The sequence below is a fragment of the Pelmatolapia mariae genome, linkage group LG6 (assembly GCF_036321145.2).
Source record: "Pelmatolapia mariae isolate MD_Pm_ZW linkage group LG6, Pm_UMD_F_2, whole genome shotgun sequence".
Classification (NCBI taxonomy): domain Eukaryota; kingdom Metazoa; phylum Chordata; class Actinopteri; order Cichliformes; family Cichlidae; genus Pelmatolapia; species Pelmatolapia mariae.
Genome location: NC_086232.1, coordinates 23616222 through 23633959, shown reverse-complemented (window position 1 = coordinate 23633959; position 17738 = coordinate 23616222). Strand labels below are relative to the sequence as shown.

The following is a 17738-nucleotide window of genomic DNA, read 5'->3' as shown; positions in this document are numbered from 1 at the left end:
AGTTAGGCAGATCATGGTGCCTCTAAACTCAACTACAGCCAAGAAAAAAACACAGAAGACAGACCGACTTTGCTACCAGTAATCTGAAAAAGTGGATTTCTGACATGTTTACAACATTGCAAGTTTTCACATCAGTGAACATTCAGTTTAAGCTTGTTTGTTATTACTCTCAACAGTGTCTTTTATTAGCAAACTTAGTTTGGATATCAAGTTCCATTGTGGATCTGGATCCCATTCAGCAAAGAACCTGGATTCGTTTCATTTTGTAGACAGCACATATTATCTTGTTTTGGCAAGCCCACTGTCACTGGTTCAAATAACAGAAGCTGCTGTTTGAATCATAAACAATAAAAATGCTAACGTTTAGCTTTATTTTGGTCACTTTGTGCTCTGCTACACTCTGTCTTCTCTGTCTTCAAAAATTAAAACACCATCATTTAGCTGTTAGCTATTTTCTCTTTAGCTTGCAAATTATGAAATACAGGTAATCAAATATTTTAGGATATTGGTAAAAAAAGATTTGTTTTCAGTAAGATAATTACTGACTACAATTATTACTGTACTGGATATGGATTTAGCCAAGTGCTATAAGAAACAATTATGTTTTTCTGCTTTCACATTTCAGTTTCTGGTTATGACATGGAGGGCGATGTCTATGACATTTCTAAGTCATAAATTGTCAATAAAGGTTACTCCCAGATGATGCAATAGTACTGTAAGAAAAGCTTCACAGTAGCAACCCGTTCTCACTCCCAAATCGTAACATTTTACGCTAGGTGACAAATCGTCAACATATTACGTTTTCGGGCACCCAAGGCGTTCCTACGTCACGACATCGGAAAACTGCGGACACATGAGAACCGTTTGGACTCAATCTACACATCTTCGCTTTTTCCCTTAAAATCGCTTTAGAAAACACTATTTCACCTCATTAAAGTGCTGGTTAAGGTTAGGAATAAGGTTATGGTTAGGTTTAGCGATAAGGTTAGGTTTAGGCTTAGGTATACGGTTATGGTTAGGTTTAGGGATAAGGTTAGGTTTAGGCGTAGGGATACGGTTATGGTTAAGGTTAGGAATAAGGTTATGGTTAGGCATAAGGTTATGGTTAAGGTTAGGCATAAGGTTATGGTTAGGCTTAGTGATAAGGTTAAGTTTAGGGCTGCAGTACAGGGCTGGAAACCGCCGCGTACCATAACAACGTGGAAGGTCACCTTTCGCGTTCCTCAGGAACGCCGCAGGACGTGACAAAACGTCGGGATGTTACGCCTCGGGAGTGAGAACGGGCTCACAGTAGCTAACCCTAGTTGTTAAACCTCACCCAGCCATACCAACTATGTGCTACCTTAACCTGCTCAAATAAAGAGCAGATAAAGGAGTGCTCGTAGTGTTCAGGCCTACAGCAGAAAGCATTAAAAATATAAAATTCTCCAATATAGGCTGTCTTCGCTCTTTTCTTTGTTGTGTTTTTACTCCCACGAGGCAAGTCTGTCAGCTTCCTATCTTTTATCCAAGAAAAAGTTGCCTCTGAAGATAAACAGAGGCTTTTTTTGTTTAACAAAAAATTGCCTCTTTGTTATAGTAATAATAAATTTGTGGTAATGAATAAATAAATGAATAAATCTGAGTGTATTCTTAGTTTCAGCAGCATAACATACACATCGCATCTCTCACCTCATCATGACTGTCCTTATCTTCCAATGGTATGCGGTATGTCTTGTGTCTTTTCTTGCCATTACAGTTAACTGGTGCTTTGCAGGCCCTGTAAAATCAGGCAATAACCAGCAGGATGGGAGCTGTAACTCTGCAGAGCAACAGACACATGGTTTTTGTGCGCAGCCAAGCCATAACACTGGCTAAGGTACATCCAGTGCCACAGGCAGGTCATCAACCGTGCTATTAGGGAGCATGGACTGTGGAAACGTCTTGTTGATCACTAGTGCGCTTCTGTTGTTGCACACATAGTAAAATTAACCATGAATGAGCTGTCTGTCATAGCAGTGCAGCAGGAGCCTTTAGGGCATGGCGTGTGATGTAACACTGTCAGAAATGTGTCATTCCAAGAGGCCTAAAATGCTGGCGATACAGAGAGGGCTTTGAAGTGTCACAATGAACACTGGGCTTTGTGCCCCCCCCAAAACTCCCACTGCAACCCCATCCTCCCCCTCCATCCACAGTCCTGGGCCCTATCACACAGACGCAAAGATGGAGGTTACATAACTTGCTTACAGGGAGTCAGAGTGATTTAAATTAAGAAAAATGAAGAACAGACTTTGACCCCTTTGAAGCTGCCAAAGTGCTTTTTTTCCAAGCTTTAACTTAGAATGCAGGTAGCACTCACATATGCACAGCATGCACACACACACACAGGCACACACAAGGACATGTTTGGGACATTTTCCATTCAATAGTGGCATTAATTAGAGAGAGAAAGGGACAGACAGAGCAAGCCTGAGTGAGGACTCTCATCAGGCTATGAGACAGCAGGGGGCAATATGAAAGCCTCATCTCCTACGTGGAACCACCTCTCTGGTATTGTTTACCAGCATACTGACGACATGGGGGGGTGTTTAATGAACACTGCTCCCCTGCCGTCTGTCTGCAAGTAGGTCTGTACATCCATAGTTTCCTGATGACCCACTCTGTGCACTATCAGCAGATTGCTGACAAGGAGTGGAGGGAGCATTCACTACAGATTTGAGTTTTTTCTTTAGATCGATTCATAATAAAGTGGTCCACTGCAAGAATTACAAAGTAATGATATAGCATGTCAATAGAAATAAGTCTTTTCATCAGATTCATTCATTCAGAATTGATTATTTGTATTGCTAAATTATTTGATAAATATTGCTTAGAGAAACTTGTGTGCTGTTGTATGTATTTGATATAAGATCATTATTTCTATTTGCTTTTTTCCCCCATTTTTCTTTTTTATAGAGTCTGGAAAGTGAGGGCAAAAGGTAAACAAGGGAAAAGTTCAAAGTTTTGGGCACAGACTCGACATCCAGTCTGGCTCTTATCTCGGAAAGGCGACAGGCTTGATGGTTTTGTAGATGAGTCTAGAATCTTATCTACACTCACATCCAGAGCCTCATAGCACCACAGTCTGTCCTTGTTCAGTCAAACACTCCACCTTCTCTCTCAGTACTTTGCAACGGCTTCGTGTTGTGAACACAGGACATCCATCGCAAATTGTCAAGAATCTCCTCACATAAACCACTTTAGGCGCAGACCAGACAAACTGAAGACAACTTTCACAACTTCTACGTGACCGAAAAATGAACAAGGTAAAAAAAAAATTATAATAAGATTCTCATCTAGGCAGGCACAAATGATAATGAAAAAACAGCAAGCACTTACCAGCTTTTTCTTTCTCAGGAACAACGGGGGTGCTCTGGGAAAAAGAGGAGAAAAAAAGATTATAGTCACGATAGCTTTGCTATGATGCATTTCCATGATACTTGATGCCACGGAGTGATTCACACAGGAAACTCGCTTGATTTTTCTTAGCACTTGTAAGCATTCCTAAATAAACCTTGACCTAGAGAGTGTAATTAAAATAAGCATTCATCCTGTGTTATTCCAGTGTTTCAGCTGCTACTTATTTCATTCCTTTACATGTTATCCCTCTTATTTGAGGAGCATCTGCAGTTTTATAAACCAGTGTTTTAACACGAGCTCAGCAAATTGTATGTATTTGCGACTGCTTGTTCGTGTCAATCATCTGGCTAAAGAGAAAAGCATGCCAGTCGTTGCATAAAAATAAGTGTTGATCTTCGGTATTAACCATATATTCTTCTAAGAATCTTGCCTAAATGGAGCGTATAATTACACCACTTTGTTTCATGACATACCGGGTTTGAGACACCAGGAATGTGGTTGCCAAAACCCAATATGCATAGTTGTATGATGTGTAAACATTTTAATAAATGGTTACAGTAGATAATAAACCTACCAAAGAATTCTGAAAAAACATCACATCATTAAAAGTGTTCACACAGCACACTTTCCTGTGAGTTAATGTTGATTCAGCTCTCACGTAGGTAGTCTGGAGAGACATTACTGATAAAATCACAACACATTTTGTAGCTGTAGTAGATTCTTATTATTCTAGCTGCTTAATATTACCTTTTTTGGATTTGTTGCAGGTTTTAGGAAATAATGCTGCATCAACAACCTTTCTGGGTAAAAATAGAACAGTCTGTGTGTCGTTTCAGTGGTAAAGCGCATGTGTGTCTGCATGTGCGTAGAGTGGAGCATTCAGCTGGAATGTAAAGGTCTTTCTTGGTGCTGACTTTTGACCTCAGGGTCTTTTGCTGATCTCCACACTCTGACCTGTTTAATCCAAACTCCCCTGGAAGAGATCAGACAGAGTAAGCAAGACCATTCTTACAATGCTCTCACACTGCCCAGAGAAGAATTCTGTGTTCATAAAGTCTAAACATTGTGATATTATATGCGATATGATATTTGTATTAGGATGAGTTTGCAACTCAATGTTTATTTTCCCCTCAGAAATAGCTAAACAGCTTTAATGATGTTTAATTATGCTGTTACAACTTTGACCTCTTTCATTCCATCTTTCTTTTAGGGCGATAATGCCTCAAATGGCACCAAAATTCAAATTAATCACATTGAGTGGAAGCAAAAGAAATGAATCATTCTTGTTTCACCTTCAGGTGATTAAAAAAACAGCAGAAGTTAGAAAACGTCAGCCAACAGACCAAAGGTTGTGTCCTGTCTGAGAGCTTGGTTTCACTTATCACTCACTGATTTGTTTCATTTTCACTTGCTTATTAGTTTAGGTTTAGACACCAAAATCTACTTGGACAGGTTTAGGAAACACATGTTGAAAAATAACACTTTCCTATTGCATTTAAATGTGATGCCAAGGGTGCACCCATATGCAATGAGATTGGAGTGAAAGACCCATCCTACTAATGCCTAAACCCACATTGTGGCACAAATACCACAGGACAGCTGGCTGGAAACATGTAGTTTGGGTTAACAGTTGAGGCAATTGCCCACACACTCACTTTGGCTGAAGAACGATCACACTCTGTTCTTCCAAGAGTCCTTACTCAGTGATACTGGCATCAGAGATTGGCATAAGGAGTCCTTTGGTGATGTGCCATAATGGACTCAAAAAAATGAAACTCCTTTAAAGAGTGACTATTTCCTTAAGGAGAAAACTCCATTCAAGAAAGAAGATATTTAGTGTTTCCCTAAAAGACCAACTTGTAACTTGTGTTTTATCCTTTCTGTACCATCCGTAAGGTTGGGAAACACGTTGTAAACATATTTCATTTCAAACATTCTGGACTAATGCTGCATTTCATTTACCTCAGAGATCGGGTTTCAGAGCTGTGAGTGATTTCACTCGTGAATTGAGCATGTTTTAGTTGCAAAGTCAGTTGTTTTACTTCCTAGCAAGGTAGAGCTATTCATGCATCACAAGAAATACAGCGCAATGATGCTTTTATGCACTTAAAAGATCTCCAGCATGATCATGGAAAGAGCCTAGTCAGTGCTCTGCTTATGGCGTATTTATCGAGTTAGAAATACACAATAGTGGCTGTACAGTTTTAAATTTTTACTGTTTTACTACTGCATATGTTCACGACTGCCATCATGTCTTGTTAAGTCAGTGTTGGTGGGGCTGCTCTAACTATTCGAGTTGGAAATTTGATTTGAGGGGGTGTTCCAGTTGAAAATTCTGACTAGGAATTTTGAAATTCAGCTGGAATGCACTACAATGCACTACTACAATGCCTCTATCATCATTTATCACATGTAATTTTTGGATGGCGAGATACCGCAATAAGCTTACAGAGAACCGGCGTTACGCTAGTAACCAAACAATTTCCACTGTTTCCTGAAATTTGATGTCAACACTAAACTTTACAAATCTGATTAATACAAACTCCTGGCCTTGTAAATGTTTCTTTTTTCTCTGTTAGTATGAGCACAATATATTTTGCCATAAAGGGAGCATTACTTTGATTATTAATCACTTTTAATTTCATTAGCATCAGGCTGCAGTATGGTCACATTCAAGAAAGAAACATGACTAATTATTACAGAGCAAAAAATATGGCTACAGGCGATTTGCTCCTCCAGTCTCAGGGGGAGCCCCTATATTTTATGACTGAATAACCACAGGTATGACACGGTCTGGCGAGTATGAACACAATGGCTGCTCTTATACACGAGTTTGTTTTTGCTAACGTGTTTGCTGATTCACGCTGGATAAATGAATTATCTTTGTCCCAAATCCAGTTTTTAGAATCCAGTGAGTGAATTATCTGCTCACACATAGTTTAAACTAAAATCCACACAAAATCGTTAACTAGATTTTTATCTGGCGATGCATGTGTTTATGATTGTTGAGTATGCATGTGTACGTGTTTATGTCTGCACATGTGTAACATATCATATGTGTGCTGAAACAGCAGTAAATCATTTGTCGGTCACTTTCAGACGTAACGCGGGTGAAGTTTCCTCTGTGGACAAACAGCTTCACAATTTATTGCTAATTAACGGCCTACAAGAGACACCAGGGAGAAGCTGAAGGCTCCTGTCATTAAATTATCCGGTACAAACAGAACATCAGCAGTGAGGTGAAACCAGACATACATTTATACTCGGTGCTGTTTCAGCTGTTGCACCCGGGTAATATTAGCTCTGCGTTTTCAGCCACAATGTTTTGTTACAGGAAAACATTATGAATGGTATGAGACTCAGCTAAGATAACACAAGCTACCTGCTCAATTTTTGCCTTTTTATTAGCTGGATATAGGTTAGAAACAGAGTATTTATTATTCTTGTTTCTCCACAATATACAATTTTATTTGAAGTACTACCAAAATGCTGAAATATATCCTCACACAGCGTTTTATATTTAAACAGCACTACATTAATTCAGAATTTGTACATGTACAAGACATCTTATTCCTTTATATTATAGCAAAAAGCTTCTTTTTAAAAAAATCTGAATGGCTAATGTTTTGTATTTTCATCTACAACTGTAAAGGATTGGCCCTGTATGATGGAAATATGGGAGGTCTGTGTGGCTTCTCTGTTTAGGTCTAACAAGACATTTCAGTTCACCAGTGCACCCATCTTATTGTGTAAACACGACACCACGGGTTCCTTTCAGTGACCCATGAGATCACTTACACACAGTGTAAACCTCACCTTTCACGTACTGTTGCGTTTCACTTTATGATAGCAATTACAGATAATAAATACATTTAGAAATATGTTCATATATTTATGAGCACAAGAATGTTAACGAATACGCGTAAGTACCAGTGATTTCACTGCACCACACTCACATATTTTCTTAATGCTTTTCTGTTCTCCCCCACTCTGCATGCCACAGTGCAGGTTCTCCCAGTGTGGGGTCGCCCAGGCCGTGTCAAGTGTCCACTGGGGAGCTGCAGGCTGCACAGCACACAGGCATCAGCTGCCTCATTTACTGCCACTAATTTACTGGAAGTGGTTTGTGTTGGGGCACAGGGGGTATGGTATGTGTCTGCCTCACATGAGTATGTAGTGGCCTGCAAGCATGCGTGCCTGCATGATTACACACTGTAGGGTTGTTAATTAGGGTCATTATTCTAAGCAGCAGTTTGGTGAAATTGTTTTTGTCTTGGTTTGGTTTTTTTTCTCCAACAAATCACTTTTAGTGAATACATTTCAAAAATCCAGGTATGAAACTTTCTTTGTATTTATGTATGTATTTACTTTACTAAACATTTTGGATATTTTGATTGGAACAGTATGGAGAACTTTGACACTTAATATCACTGCCTTACTCTAAAAGCTGTTCAGTTATTTTAATGTTTGATGGTTTGTTAAGTGCTCCTGGCAAGCAGGAATCAGGTATATATTTTTAAAATATTTATCTAACTATTTGTACTATATGTCTATATGACACTTTTCATTGCTTTTAACACTTGTTTTCACCTCAGCTCTTTGTAATGTTAGAACTTCACTCTTCACTCTTTCTTCCTGTCCCTTGTGTTGGTGTAACAAGTGAAGTTCCCCAGTGTGGAATTAAAGTCTATGTGTATGTCATTTCTGCGACTGACTGACCAACAACAGCACAAGCAAGCATGGCCCAAGGCCGGTTGTAGCACTTACTTTGTACACTGTCTCCATCTGACAACAGAGCTTTGCGAGCTGGAGCGGAGAGCGAGCATGTTACCTCTGCTGGACCATCCTTGTATAACGGAAATATGGGAGGTCCTATTCACCAGGGGTCGCTACAGCGGATGAATCCCGCAGGTTTGATTTGGCAGATTTTTAACACCAGACGCCATTCCCGAGGCGACCCTCTCTCACTTGAAATAGGGCACTGCACAGCTACAAGCATTTTACTTCATGTCATACTTTTTATGGTTGTGTGTGTGACAAATAAAATTTGAATTTGAACCTTCACATGTTATGTGAATATGTTAATTACAAACCTTCAATGTTAAATAAATGTTAAATAAATGGTCTGCCACAACAATGTTGGTGATAAAAAATTACTTTTTAATACAGGAGTTTACGTTTAAGTACATGGGTTTGGTGCTGTTACCAACTACTACATTTCTGGTATTGTGACATCAGCCCTGCTTCTGACATTCATCTGGTTTGGGACGTCGGTCCGTACTTGCCCAGATTTTCTGGTAATGAGAGGGGATTACAAAACCACTCTTAACCCTCCTGGAATGCTCGCAGACTCATTGGAGCTTTCTCAATAATATATAGCTTGTCTGATATTTAAGAGTTAGAATTTAGATGGTAACAACTGCAGTTACACTGGGACATCCACAACAGCCAATGCGAGAAAATTTACAACTAGACAAGTGAATGGGAAGAGGTATGAAAGGTAAGATGCCAAGGACATATGAACGAACAACCAGTAATAGGTGTGTTAATCATTATCAGACACCAACCTGTCAACCTGTTTTCAAGGAAAGAAAATAATGTGTTACTTGTGTAACAGACTGACCACTTGAGAAAAATGAATGCTATCTTTAAAGAGTCTTTGAAGCATGGCCCGTGCTTCCTCACAGATGGTCTGCTGCCTGCTGAAGAGACGTTCAAAGCCTGGGTTGAGTAGCTGAAAGGTTAATTTATCTTGTACTATGGAAACATGACAGCTTATAGACAAACAAGTAAAGACTTTCAATACCCAGTCCTAGTAACAAATATTATTTTGTCTCTCAGTAATGGCCCCTCATTGTGTGTGGCATGCCTTTCTGTGTGAGTGAGGTAGTCAGAGTTGTTAAGCAAGCCACTGGCATGTGGCTCTTGCACAACAAACCCAAGCAGTCCACCAGGCCTGTTCCAACCCCACCGCCAACCTCTCATTCCCACCCCCCTCCAGCACTGCAGCTGCAGTGTGTGTATGAGTGTGTGTGTGTGTTTGTGTGCATGTGCGAGTGTGTGTGACCACCCATGGTTTGTGCTGGCCAAGGATTAGGGGGCTCAGGCAAACCCAAACGTTTTTCTCAGCCACTTAACGCGAATGGCTAAATCGGTGCAGATGGCTTATGCCCAGGTAAGCTTGCGTCTCCAGCACTAGATGCTTAAGGTGTGTGTCTGACAGAGGAAAGAGAAACGCATCTGACTGTGTGTGCGTGCTTTCCTAGGAACATTGGAGATGTTATCTGGAACTCACTGTATTTTGACTGGCATTCATGTGCTCTTTTTGCCCTGCATTTACAAAGGAATTTATTCAGAGCCCAAGAGTCCATGTGTGCAGGGAAACGTGGGAAACAATTTCATTTAACCTTCTCCTTTCCAGAAAAGCCCCCCTCCCACACACACGCACACAGTTATCTACCCCAAATATTTTCTCCTTTCTCCCCTGCATCCCCTTCCCTCATTTTAATAGTCTCCATATGTCACACTTAGAATGTGTCAACAGGAAGTGATGCGATGACTTGGTTTAATGATCCATTGGAACATTTCCTGCAGAAAAGGTATAGTAGCATCCAGATGTTGGATTTAACAGTGACCTCGCAAAACGAGGTGATGCTTGAAAATGTCTCTGTGACGTTTATTGTGATCTTTTAATGCAGTAAAAAGCTCAAGTAAAACCTACAGCACGAATGGGTGCACTTTCAGTCTTTAGCTGTGTGACGAGGTTAAAGATTTCACCGTACAACCTGTGCACTTGCTCACATTCACACACATGCACGAGACTGCCAGCTGAGACCTTGTTCCCTCGCCCAACCTTGAGTCATGAGTTATGTTCTGTACGTGCTGATGTCCACTGAAAGGGAGTAAGAGAGGGTGAGATGTGCACAAACGCAGACACCCCCATACATCTGACTCTGTTTACACACGTAAGCCAAAGCAACGGACTTCTGGTTTCAGGCGCTGTTGTGGAAGGATTTAGTGGTGGAGCGTAAACTGTGAACTGTTCAGTGGCCCTTGGATTCCATCACCAGACTAGACAATAACTCTTCACTTGTCCGACCAGGACCGTTTTTCTCCCAAAAGGAAAATGTTTTATTTTTCTCTGTTTGAATAATGCCATTGCTTTACCTCATATGAGTAAAGCATTAAGGAAACCACTTTATGCATCTTAAGGGACAATAGTGCTTTCCATGCTTGTTGTATGACCAAGCCTAATGAGAGCAGCAGTACCATAGCAAGCAGGTGCCAAAAAGAATCTGAGCTGAAAATGTGCAAAGTGAGAAATATGCTTTTAAAAGTTTTAATTTAAGCAAAAAGAAACAGATAACGTGCTACGAAAGCAGGCAGTCTAATGTATATGTTTTGACAAGTAGAACAAATAACCACACCTTAGGCATATGTTTGAACATGCAGAGCATATACTGATGCAGCTCTTTTCCCTCCTTTTTTTGGTTCTTTCAAAACAGAATGGTTGGCACCAGATTGAGGCATACGCACAATCATATCTAAAACTAATTAATCACTCTGTAAGCCTAGTTATTGCTTTTTGGATTGTACTCTAAAGTAGCTCCACAAAGGGCAATATGAAAAAAGTGGGATAAAAAGTTCGGAAACCACTGATTAAGCCACACAAAGTAGTTTTATAATTTTAGTTTTACATCTCTCCAGTTTCACTACGCTCATTAAGGCACTAAATGTGTCACCTGCTTCTTCTCACCAGGTCACATTTGTGGGTTATGGACCAGAGTTAATAGGGATAAGCTAAGATCCCAACTGCAACAACAATGCTGCCCACAGGATTAGGTGCTGACATTTTTAAGGACAAAGCTGAGAGTAGGTTAACAAGGGGGATTAGAATGTCCTCTGCACAAGATTATGGTGGCCCTGTGCTGTGGCAAAAACAGCTACTCACTCGCGGGGGTCATGATTTTGTAACATCTACTTTAGGTTTAACCATTCGCTTTTCAGGGCACTACATCCAGTCAAAGCAGGTCACTCAAGTCTCTTGTCCTGCATGACCTAAATGTAAACTCCTCACCTATACAACTTCAAATGCCACAAGCACATCTAGCTATAAACACCAAACACCAGTGGGCTGCATTCCTTCCTTAAGACATTAAGGAAAGTTGAAGAATTGAGCAAGAGGTTCAAGTATCTCTTGACTGAGGTAATCTAACTTCAAGGCAAATACGGATGGAAAACAAAAAAATGCAAACACACGCTTGACTTAAACGTCCCAATTAAAACCTCAAACCGCACGCCCCAGTGAGTGTATCTTAAATTGCACCTGGTTTTACAGTGGGTTCATGTGTGCGTCTGTGTTCCTGAGACGCTGTTTATTTGTTCTGTGATTTACTGCACTTCATTATCTGTGTATCTGTAGGGGTGTTTCCAGATGCCTGCATTTTACAGTCATCCTCATGATTTAGTGTCAACAAGTACCATCATCTTGCAAATATTTGCTACACGTTCTGCAGTGTCCTCTATGTAATCGATTCACGCTTCAATTCACTGACTCAGTGCATGCCACGACACCAATAGTCAAGCGATTTTTTTAATGTAATTATGGATGAATAAGTATGATTCATTTAAGTAAAAAAAAAAAAAAAAAGCAGCGATATCCATATGGAGGCAGTAAATCGCATTGATGATTGGGCTGGTGTGATTTGGGGGCGGTGCCACGACATGTTATCATAAAAACAGAGAGTTGCCGTTGAGCTGAGGGTGTAAACACTAAGAATCATGTGATATTTGACATTCATGACACTGCTGAAACAGAGCACTCCTTCTGTTAAAGAGTTAAAGAGAGCCTATTCCATCTACCATAGGGCAAGAGGCAGGGTCCACCCTGGACAGGAGGCCAGTCTCTTCCAGGGCTAACACATAGAGACAGACAACCATTCACACTCACATTCACACCTATGGGTAATTTAGAATTACCAATTAACCTAACCCCGTAATTGCATGTCTTTGGACTGTGGGAGGAAGCCAGAGTGTTTACCCAGAGAGAACCCACACAAACACGGGGAGAACATGCAGACTCCTCACTGAAAGGCATCTTGCCAGGACCTTCTTGCCAATGTTCCCTCTAATTTTTCATGTGTCTGAGCGAACACACAAACTCCCTGAGCGGTCCCTTGGACCACTGTGAGCAACAGCAGACGTGTGCACTGTGGTCACGCCAGCATCGAATCCATCCAAGTTACATGGTTTATTAAAATAATCAAATTACAGCATTTACATTTATGTTAGACTACTTTTAATTAACTGCTTTAGCCCACTTACAATGAAAATTTAAAAAAAATCCTGTTCATGACCTGTGTAGTATGTTAACACTATTGGAAGTAAAAATAACTTGAACTCCAATTTTGAAAACACAACTTTTGTTTTCTTTCTTTCTTTTTTTTTTGTAAATAAAGCTCTGACTTGTATTATGAGTATGATTCTGTGGTCTGGGAGAGGGTCCTGTAACTCTCTGTCTGCAAAATACAGTAAATAATGACCAATGTTGGGCAATTAATTATATAGTTACTTCTTCAAAAACGTAACTGAGTTATGCAAACAACAAAGTTTTTTGCAGCTGTTTACCTAAAAATGCAGCCAAGGCGTTTTAAATAAACATTTCAAACTATTTCCAGAACAATCAGGTGTTCTGCATCAAATTTGATGCCACACAAATTATTTGTGCCACTCTAAAAAACAATTTCTGTCCTCTATGAGATAAAGTAGAACAACAGCCTGATACCTGCAGGCCTGACAGCAGACGTATCACTCCTGTAACACCTGTAGCATTCAGCAGTCGCCTCATTGTTCTGACACACACAACAAAACTATTGACTACACTACACACTAACTACACAAGATTTGCGCTAAACGTCGCAAATCTCTCACATCTCAAAACACCGCCGTCACTCCTAAAACCTCCCCCCTTTCCTAAACAACTAAATGCCATGTTGCCATATCATTTTTTGATTGGTCGACATGGTACATTTTTCCACCAATAGGAAAGGGTGGGGTTTTTTTGGTATTGTTTTTGCTCACAGGCGGAGAGTGCTTTTGAGCGTTTTCCTTATAAAATGCCGTTTTTACTGTTTCTTCCCGCAGTAAATATAAACAACGATAGTATTCAGGAAGAAAACCAAACATTGCATATATTTTTATCATAACTCTGGTTTGGCCTATCAACACAATTTAAAAACTGGTATAAAGTCCACACTTTTTCCGTCAATTGTTCCGTCTGTCCTGCTCACCTCTCCAATGGTTGTACACGTTGTCATTAACGTGGCTTCACTCCACATCAGCCACACCGCTTTGCTAGCTAAAACACCGGTATCGGCTCATAAGGACGCTGTCATAGCCTGTCAACGACGTTGATTAGCTGCGTATATACGAGTGTGAATCGCATCATTGGCTGGACTGTGGGATAAGGTGGCATCGTTCTAATCCCATACGGGAGCAGCCAGTCACTTACTGACTAACACTGCAAAACAGAATTGTGTGCGCAACACAGATTTTCTGTGCGCAGAGACTGTGCCAGCAGTGCGCAATTGCACACCCGCGCAGCTTAGAGGGAACATTGCTTCTTGCTGTGAGGCAACAGTGCTAATCGCCGTGCCACCATGCTGCCCCGTTTTACAAAAGAGCAGAAAAAAATAGTTAAGCACAGTTAATATATTTTGATTACAATGCCAAATTACAGTTATTTACTTAAAAATAGAATTTTAGTGGTTGAATGTTATGAACGATTCATTTCTTACTGAGTCCAAGGTGCAGGCTCAAATTTGGATATAAACGAGTTCAGATTGATAAATGATAAATAATGATACATTTTTATGAGTTTTAAATATGTTTTCGACAGTTGCTTTCTTGTTTTTGTGACAGGTAGTCTAATACACTTATTGGGCACTGTGAATCAATTCCCTTGGAGTACTTTATGCACTGCCTTTAGCCTTGATTCAACAGGAATTTCCTTATGGGGCATGAGGAGAAATTCATTTTCCACATCCTGTTCCAAACATAAGCCTTTTCTTTTTTCTTACCCTCTTTTTGGAAACCACAGCAGGTCCCTGTTTGTCTCCTTGTTACAGCTGTGCTCAGCAGAGAACTGACCTTGGGGACAATGACACTACACAAAGCTGCTAGCATGGCCATGACCAGAGCCACTGCTGGCAGCCCTTGACAGACTGAATGGTGGCTGGTTTCATAGCTCCCTCACTCATTATGGCCTACTACAGCCTTTAAGCCAATACGTGGGTGGAATGTAGGTAAACATAATTACGCCTGTTGCCCATTGTGTCGACTATTGACCACAGACAGGAGTGGGAGAGAGTGGGAGTAAATGTAAAGATAAATAAAAGGCAGTGAAAGTAGCAAAATACTCAGACTTTTATCTGCCTGGGACGCGGAGAAGGTGTGGTCTGGATGTAGGATGTTTGGGGACTGCGAGGCTGCCAAACCGGAACATGGAGGAAGGACAGAGCAGAGATCTGCCAGTGACCTTAGCACGCAAACCACAGCACTTCTATTGTCCACCAGACAGATAAAGAGCCATGTCCATACATAACCTACTGACAGGGAGTAGAGTCTTTCCGTCATTCTGAAATAGAAATATCTCTCAATCAATCATCCCTCCCAGAAAAAAACAAAACAATCCCATAAACCCAGATATGGAAACTTTTACTTTCTAAATTCACTGGCAGTGAAACCAGAGGTAAAACTGAATACTGTTGCTATGGAGACAGAATACAGATCCAAACATACGGTCAAAGGTCACCGCTCCACAGAATGTTCACCGAAGACGGATGAGAGGTGGTGCCCGCCAGCACCTTCCCTGTCATCATGTGCATGACATGTGAAACACCCCTGTGCTAAATTTAATGGGCAGTTATGCGATTTGTTCAGCAGCTTCTGTGTTACATGCCTTGCTCATGGGAACTGTCGCTGCCCAAGGTGACTGATATGTTGTTTCCGACTGTAACATTTAAAGGAAGGTGGATAAGGGTCAGCAGGCTCCGCCCGCCTCTGTGACTTGGCACATCCTTTGCAGCGGCAGAGCCCTAAAAATAGAGTCGCACAACAAATACTTCTTGCACTGCGGATGGTGCAGTAATGTCACTACAGAGTGCTTATCTACTCTAATTTTGGACAAATAAATACTCATTTTTATACTAGGATTGTATTAGTTTAAAATTATTACACCTGTTTACTGGTTTAAGATGGTCAAGCATGAATAATTTTATACTTTTTACCGTTCTGATCCTTTATAATGTAAAATGAATGCAAAAAAAAGGTAAAAAAAAAAAAAAAAAAAAAAGGTATGTAAAGATGCTCTTGTGACTTTTAGAAAACAGTTGATGAAACCAACTTGTAATGTAATCAGTACATAATCATCAAACCAAAAAACTAAAATAATCATTATTTACAGCCATGAATACAATATACATTCGAATCAGTGTACCTACTAGTCTATAAACCAAATAAAACCCACCTGTTGCAACACAATAATGCAAGCTAACCAACAGTTCAAGACACCTGCCACACTAAGCAAGTAATATAAACCTGCCAACAAAAACACTCAAGAGTAAAGAATAGCAGTTCCAGCATAAGAACAAACACCTGCTGCAGCACAACATCCGCTGAATGTTCGGCTCACATTCTATGCAAGAATAACAGCCACCTGCTGGAGGCTAACAATACCCACCGGCTAAACTTGCAAGGAGCCAAGAATGCATTCACATGAACCCAATACCTTATCCGCAGCAGCAAAGGAATGATACTGCGCATGCCAAGAGAATGTCCACTCATCACAAACAGATACAACCACATATCACCTTTAGCGTGGTTACGTAAAGGTCGGGACAGCATGAGACAGTGCTTCAGTAGATGCGGTGTGTTTACATCCGAGTGTTGCACTGTGTTTATGGAGGTGTCATGGGGATAGTGTCAGCACAAACACCAGACACATCTTGCATAATCCAGCTGAAGAAATGGAAGGAATGTTAATGCAAAAATGATAAACACTTTACTCTTAGCACATCCTGCACAAACATACACACACAGAAACGCATGCATGTCAGCGATGAGAGTGTCACTCTTTTTCACCACAGCTTTCTCGATGCTTTGATGTACATGTGGGAATCACAGAGAATTCAGAAAGAATTAAAACTGCAGCTAAACAGTTATTTCAAATCAACTATGCCCATATTTTACTTTCTCAGACGGTCCAGACTGTGCTCTAATTGCTTCAGCTTGGCTCCTCTCTCTCGTAAATTACAGAAGCGTGTATGGTAGCGTTTTACCTTCAGTCGGGCCGCACTCACCCCCCGGTTTGCTAAAGAGATATGTTGTTTGCTCTGTCCTGTGTAAACTTGGAAATACCTTCCCAACTGATGTCAAGAGATGCTCACGGCAACATGTACAAATGTTGGTGAAAAAGCGATGCAGAAAAGGGCGAGAGATTTCCTAATAGGGTTTTTTTTCCCTTTTAATTTTACAGCAGGCTATCTGGGATTTTGGTTGTTTCAACATTTTTGTACTGAGACAATACAAGGTTTGTTTTATGGGTATGACCTGATTGTTTGGATATGACAATTTACTGTGTATGGGGCAACTAAAGTACAGGTGCCTCCTAATTTTATATAATTCAGAGGCTTTTCAATAAATCCTATTATTCTATTATAATGCTTAGATATTGGCGACGGTGTGTCAGAGGGGTGGTAATTAAACCTGATTATGATTTAGATGCATTTTGTGATGATGCATTTGTTGTACTATAAGCACTTCTGGCAATTCAGTCAACACATGTACAATCTATAAAAGCTGTCATTAGTACAGAATAAAAGTTAATACTAGGAATTAGGATTAAGTTATTTCCTATTATAACCTGAGATTACACCCACACAAAAGAAAAATAAAGCTTAGACAGTTGCCTCGTACTGCCTTTCCTGTAATCTCTATTTAGAGTTGCGTGTGTGTTCATGTCTACAGGTAAGTGACAAGACTGTTGATACTAGAAGGTTGTTTTGCAGTCTGAATTTATATTAGAGCAAACACTGGTTGCATGTCCTGGTAAGGAGTGGAAAAGTAACATCCGCTAAAGTGCTATCTCAAAACTACCAGTTAACCAAAGTTATTATATGTAACTAAAGAGAAAATAACAATTAAAACTATCCATCCATTCTCTTCCACTTATCCTTATTAGGGTCATCGAGAGGCTGGAGCACTATCCTAGCTACAATGGGTCCACCCTAGACGGGTCGCCAGAATATCGCAAGTCTAACACAGAGAGACAGGCAACCATTCGCGCTCACATTCACATCTAC

At 40.4% G+C, this 17738-nt stretch overlaps 1 protein-coding gene across 2 annotated transcripts in view; it reads right to left on the bottom strand.

Annotated features, from left to right (window-relative positions):
- Window positions 1-17738, bottom strand: part of dlc1 (DLC1 Rho GTPase activating protein) — an 84481-nt gene that overhangs the window by 55589 nt on the left and 11154 nt on the right. For both annotated transcript variants that reach the window (XM_063476243.1, XM_063476244.1), the window contains exon 5: window positions 3358-3391. In XM_063476243.1, the coding sequence (XP_063332313.1) occupies window positions 3358-3391 (34 nt within the window). The remainder of the gene's footprint in view (window positions 1-3357; window positions 3392-17738) is intronic.